Source organism: Protobothrops mucrosquamatus, unplaced genomic scaffold (genome assembly GCF_001527695.2).
Source record: "Protobothrops mucrosquamatus isolate PMUCROS unplaced genomic scaffold, P.Mucros_1.0 scaffold8153, whole genome shotgun sequence".
NCBI classification, from domain to species: domain Eukaryota; kingdom Metazoa; phylum Chordata; class Lepidosauria; order Squamata; family Viperidae; genus Protobothrops; species Protobothrops mucrosquamatus.
In genome coordinates this window covers 1-5,890 of record NW_015393950.1, presented here as the reverse complement: position 1 = coordinate 5,890, position 5,890 = coordinate 1, and the positions used below count along the sequence as shown (strand labels likewise).

The window sequence follows — 5,890 nt, the reverse complement described above, 5'->3', positions numbered from 1 at the left end:
CCTCCCGGAATGGGGGGGCAGTCATATCCAGGGCCAGGAGGATGGGGTGGGGGGAGCAGGCACAGCGGAGGGAGACTCAGGCATGGACTAAAAAGGACAGGAATGATCTGCGGCTGCAGAGCCCAGGAATTTGAGAGGGAGGATGCACCCGCAGTGTGAGGGGAGGGCGGTGAGACGGCTAGGCCTGTCCGGGCAGCTGTTCAACAGGCCTGCCTTGCCCAGGGCATGAGGGGCTGCAGACTGCTCCCGGGCCCTGGGGGTGGAGGTGGGGGGTGGGGGATGCTGCTGTGGCTGGTACAGATTCATCCTCTGACTGGGCTCAACTCCTGGCTGAAATTTTGTCCCTGGAAAATGACATTTCCAGCCACTTCCCCTCCTCCCAGTCCTGTCCTCCCAGGGCCGTGTTGGGGAAAGGCCTGACCTTCCACCGTGGGGAAACTGTACCCCTAAATCTGTGCTCTGGGGGTGGGGGGGGAGACTGGGTTTCTTTTAAGGTTTCTTTAATGGTTTTACGCTAGGCTGCCCAGAATCACGTTCGGTGAGGCAGGCGGCTATATAAATATGATTTATAAATAAATAAAGCAGCTCCTTTTGGCCTGCAAACTTGGCAGCAGCCTGTGGGGCTCTTACTCTCTGGGCAAAGATCCCGGTGGGCGCCTGCACAGTCTTCCGGTTGGCCACTGTGGTGCTGTGAATGGAGCCAAGGGGGGGGGATGCTGGAGTTAGCTTTGGGGTCACCAGCGGAAACTCCTGGCCCTGAAAGAGCACATGTGTGCCACCTGGGCAGGTGCCCTTTGCCTTGTCCTTGTGCCCGGTTGATGGCAGTGCTGGGACAATGGGCTTCCGAGCGTTGGCTTGCTTGGCCTCCCCCAATTTTCCTGCCCCATTAGCCCTGTGTGGGGTGCTAGAAGCTGCTCCGATGCACCCAGATTCCTGTCCTAAAGCAGAGGTCGCTGGAGGGTCAATGAGGGAAGGGAAGTGGGTAGGGGGGGCAGGCTGGCACAGGAGTTGTGGGGCAGAGGCATCGCCTCCGCTTAATGTGCCCTGGCTTTGCGAGCCTCCCATGGCCCCACAAAAGTCCTGAGGCCTCTTGACTGGTCCTGCCCTGCCCTTTCTGTTTTGCAAGCCTCCGGGCAGGGATGCCACATTCCTCTCTGTGCCGCTTCAGACAATGGCTGGTGCAAAGGCTATAAATCAATAAAAATACAGCTGCTCAGCAATTTCCAGATGAAGTCTGCAATTATGCTAGAATATGAGAAACCTTTGGAACGAGGAAGGTCAGGAGAAGCCATCGGAACCCTTGGAGTCAGAGGGAGGATTCTTGCTTGGTGATATTTCTGTCAATGGGAGAGACAGTTTACTGAACTGTGCTAGGCTGCATTAACAGAGGGATAGAATCAAGATCACGTGAAGTGTTAATACCACTTTACAATGCCTCGGTAAGGCCACACTTGGAATCCTGCATCCAGTTTTGGTCATCATGATGTAAAAAAGATGTTGAGACTCTAGAAAGAGTACAGAGAAGAGCAACAAAGATGATTAGGGGACTGGAGGCTAAAACATATAAGGAAAGGCTGCTGGAATTGGCTATGTCTAGTTTAACTAAGAGAAGGACGATAGCAGTGTTCCAATATCTCAGGGGCTGCCACAAAGAAGAGGGAGTCAAGCTATTCTCCAAAGCACCTGAAGGCAGGACAAGAAGCAACGGATGGAAACTAGTCAAAGAGAGAAGCAACCTAGAACTAAGAGAAACTTCCTGAGAATTAGAACAATTAACCAGTGGAACAACCTGCCTCCAGAAGCGGTGAATGCTCCAACACTGGAAGTTTTTAAGAAGAGACTGGATAGCCATTTGTCTGAAATGGTATAGGGTTTCCTGCCTGAGCAGGGGGTTGGTCTAGATGACCTTCAAGGTCCCTTCTAACTTTATTATTATTATGGATTATTATTAACAGCAGGTCCCACGTGTTTTCTGGGCTCCCCCCTTCCTGCTGCTCCCCCTCTTTTGCTCCACATTTTGCTCTTCTCTAATGCCCACTCTTTGGGCCCTCCTCAAAGGGGGGGTGTCCTCTGATTCCCTGAATGTGAGCCCACTGGCAATTTTGGGGAGGGAGCTCCAGCAGAACTGGGGTGAGGTGGGGTTCATGATGCTTGTGTCAGGTGTCTGGAAACTTTGGCTGAACTGTTGAGAGTAGGTTTCCCAACCATGGCACTTGAGGAGGTGTGGACCCCCAGAATCCCCCCAGCCAGCCTGCTGACTGAGGAGGGGGCTGAGATCATGCTGGCTGGGGAATTCTGGGGGTCCACGCCCCCTCAAGTGCCGTGGATGGGAAACCCTGGGGTAGAGGCCATTTCAGGGGGAAATTGACCCCAGGCTCTCAAGCATCTCCAAAGCTTTGAGTCTGTTTCTGGTTTTGTAGCTCTGGCTGATTCTGAAGCTGGTACTCCATCTCCTCGGAACATTGGACTTTGGTTCCCATGATTCCCAGCCTAGGGACCGATTGCATGGGCATTTCAGGGATTTGGTTCAGCATGTTGAGGCTGGAAGAGCTCTGCTCCCCAAGGCCTTTGAGCACTGACTGCCATTGGGGCTGGTTCCACGGGGTGCTATCCAGACGGGACTCGGGGCTTCCCCTCTGTGCCAGCTATGGGGCCAGGGTGACCCGGAGTGACGGACGGCTGTCCCTGCAGGTGAGGCACCGTCAGTCGGGGCAGGTCCTGGTGCTGAAGATGAACAAGCTGACCAGCAACCGAGGGAACATGCTGCGCGAGGTGCAGCTGATGAACCGGCTCTGCCACCCCAACATCCTCCGGTACGGCAGAGGGGCTGGTGGAGCTCGGGGCTCCCCTGCCTGGAAGAAAACAGACCGCTGGGGGGGGGGAGGATCCAGCATATCTGGGAAGCTGGGAGGGCCAGGCATAAATGCTCAGGGGTCCAGTGGAAGAAGGGCCAGGAGGCTCCACCACCTGCTCCTGGCCCCGTCCTGCCAGGGGTCTCCTGGTGCCACCCCGAATGGCTTGAGAGAGCCCCACCCAGAGCTCCTCATGCGTAGAGCACCCTCTGGGAGTGGGGGAGGGGGTGAGCATGGCATCTGGTGTCCATGGGAGAGCAGGGGGCAGACCTGTTCCTTTTTATCCAGGGGTGCTGGTGACAGAGGAAAGCTCCAGATGGGCTAAGGGGCACCAGGCAGGGGTCTCACTGCTGACGGCTCCTCTCTTCCTCTGCCAGGTTCATGGGGGTCTGCGTTCACCAGGGCCAGCTGCATGCGCTGACAGAGGTGAGGTGTTAGGGGCTGGGTGTCAAGGATCAGCCAAGGGCCTGGCTGTTCTGGGGGACCGAGGCCCCCTCAACTTGCCCTTCTTTCTATCTCCGCAGTACATCAATGGGGGAAACTTGGAGCAGTTGCTCGACAGCCCCACCCCACTTCCCTGGCCCGTCCGCCTCAAGCTGGCTCTGGACATCGCCCGGGGGCTCTGCTACCTCCACAGCAAGGGCATCTTCCACCGCGACCTGACCTCCAAGGTGTGTGTGGGGGGGGGTTTCTGGTGCACACCCACACCCACATCTGTTGCCTCAAAGTGGGCAGAGGATTCAGCAGGGGAATCCAATACTGGATCTCGAATGAGTGGTGGGGCAGCTTGACACCGGGGGTTGTGGTGATTGGGGAGGAGGAGCCTTGAAGGGCCTCCCCTGAAAGGTGGGCTGGAGAAAGAGCGGGTCCTGCCATGGGGTCCCCCAGAAGTCCTGGACCCCCCCTTTCTAGGGCCCAGAGAAGGGATAGTAGAGTCTCTTGGCACCTGGGAAGCCTCTGCCGTGGTCGTCCCCTAAGCCCTCTCCTTATTCCTTGGGAGGGGGTCGTCTGGTCAGAGATGCCCCATCCTGGGAGCTGCCTTTTACCTGGAATGGCCTCTCAAATGTACCTCTCTTCCTCCCCCCCCCCAGAACTGCTTGGTCAGGTGTGAGGACAATGGCTACACAGCAGTGGTGGGTGACTTTGGCCTGGCAGAGAAGATCCCCACCTACAGGTGAGTTTGGCTGCTGCTCCTTCTGTTCACCCCCCCCAAACTCCTGACCCTGGCATTCTCACAGCCCCTCCTCCTTCTCCTTCCAGTGAGGGCAGCGAGAAGGAGCCCCTGGCCGTGGTGGGCTCTCCATACTGGATGGCCCCCGAGGTCCTGCGTGGCGAACTGTACAACGAGAAGGTGAGCCCCGGGAGAAAGAGTGACAATGAGAGGGAGACCGGGGGAGGGGTGGAAGAGGATGAGGGCACCTGTTTTTCCCCTCCCTGGCCCAGTTCTCCCTGGCCCCCCAGCTCCAGGGCTCCCCCAGACCCTCCGAGACCACCCCATCACTGTCTCCTGCAGGCGGACGTCTTTGCCTATGGCATCATCCTCTGCGAGACCATTGCGCGAGTGCCAGCCGACCCCGACTACCTGCCTCGCACCGAGGTAAGCCCCCCCATCCCTCTGCAGCCCCGGCCATAGGGGAGACTGCCGGCCCCCTTGGGGAGAGAGAGCTTAAAGCGGGCAGACGGGTTGGCAGAGAAGAGCCGGTCCTACGCAGAGTCCAGGAGCTTGGAGGCGTCTGGAAGGGGCTGAGCTCCAAGGGGCTCTGAGGGGGCTCCTTTCTTCAGTCAGTCCCTGAATGCTTTGTCCTTGGCAGGGGATCAGATTTCAGGGGGGGGGGAGGGAACGGTGCATGTGTGAACTAACTTGCAGCCATGAGGTGCCATGAAGACGTTCTGGAGCCCGGCTCCGTCTGGCTCCCTCAGTGTCAGGAGTCCTAGAGGCAGGAAGCCTCGCCAGTTTTACCCCCTGGCTAGTCTTGCACCAGGGCAGTTCCTGAGCCCCCCCCCCCCCCCGTGGCATTCGCCCAGTCCCCTCTTGTGACTCGGGAACACGGCTTTTTCAGCCTGCTCATGGACGAGTGGATGGGGGGTGCTCATTGAATCAGCACACCGCTTAAACCCATTGCACCTGTCAAGACCTGCTTGCTGGCCACGGGGCAGTGGGGGGAGGCGACGACTATGCAAAGGCCTCATGGGACGGTGGGGGGTGCGAGGGGGAGGGTCATAGTTCCCATCATTGAGCTTGGCTGGCAGAGGTTGCCTTGGCTTAAGTGCCGCTTACCTGCCACTCTTTGTGCCTGGTGCAGCAGAGAACCATCTAGCCTTCCCGAAACGCTAAAAGCCATGGAATGATTACGGAAAGCCGAATGTTGGCTGTGATGCTAAAATGGTCAGAGGGTCCCTTTTAAAAGCCCCCCAGAACCTCAGGCTGCCTTCCAACAAGTGGGGTCTCCTTCCTGACTGCTTCTCAGAGGCCTTTTCCTGCGCAGTTACTTGCTTGCATGCCAGGCTGTATCCTGGAGGCATCTTGAGCCCGGCTCCCCTCTGGCATCCCTATTGGGGTGCCTGGGTCTTCGGGCAGAGTCCTGGGGGGCAGGCAGGATAAGGCTGATGCTTCTTTCATTTGGGAGCTCTAGCTAGTGCACGTTCCTGCCAGCTTGTTTGCAGCATAAAACCCAGGGGGCTGAACCTTCCCTGCCCAGCCAGCCCAGAAGCAAATCCCTGGAAGCCACCGAGGGTCTCACTGGAAGCACTCTGTATTGGGGGGGGGGGTTCGTTTGGGAAAGGCTTTTCCTCTTGAGCAATCCCCTTGAATTTCTGAGGGGGGGGGACATGGTTGCAGTTGGGTGAGTCCAGGCAGTGTGGCAGCTAGCTCCCTGGTCCTGCCTCCAAAGAGCATCTTTCTTTAGGGGGTAGGATAGATCTTCCCCAACCCCTCCCTCCCTTCACCCTTTCTCTCCGCAGGACTTTGGCCTCGATGTGGCTGCGTTCTGCAACCTGGTGGGAGCCAACTGTCCAGCGGCTTTTCTCCATCTGGCCTT

General features: G+C 57.7%; 1 protein-coding gene across 1 annotated transcript; it reads left to right on the top strand.

Annotated features, from left to right (window-relative positions):
- Nucleotides 1-1,242: 1,242 nt before the first annotated feature.
- Nucleotides 1,243-5,882, top strand: LOC107300720 (dual specificity testis-specific protein kinase 1-like; the record flags this gene model as incomplete). The annotated part of the gene is made up of 8 exons (XM_015830022.1): nt 1,243-1,277; nt 2,646-2,813; nt 3,230-3,278; nt 3,377-3,523; nt 3,944-4,026; nt 4,113-4,203; nt 4,366-4,449; nt 5,814-5,882. Coding segments are annotated over exons 1-8 (726 nt in total), but the record flags the coding sequence as incomplete, so codon positions are not given.
- Between the last annotated feature and the right edge of the window lie 8 nt (nt 5,883-5,890).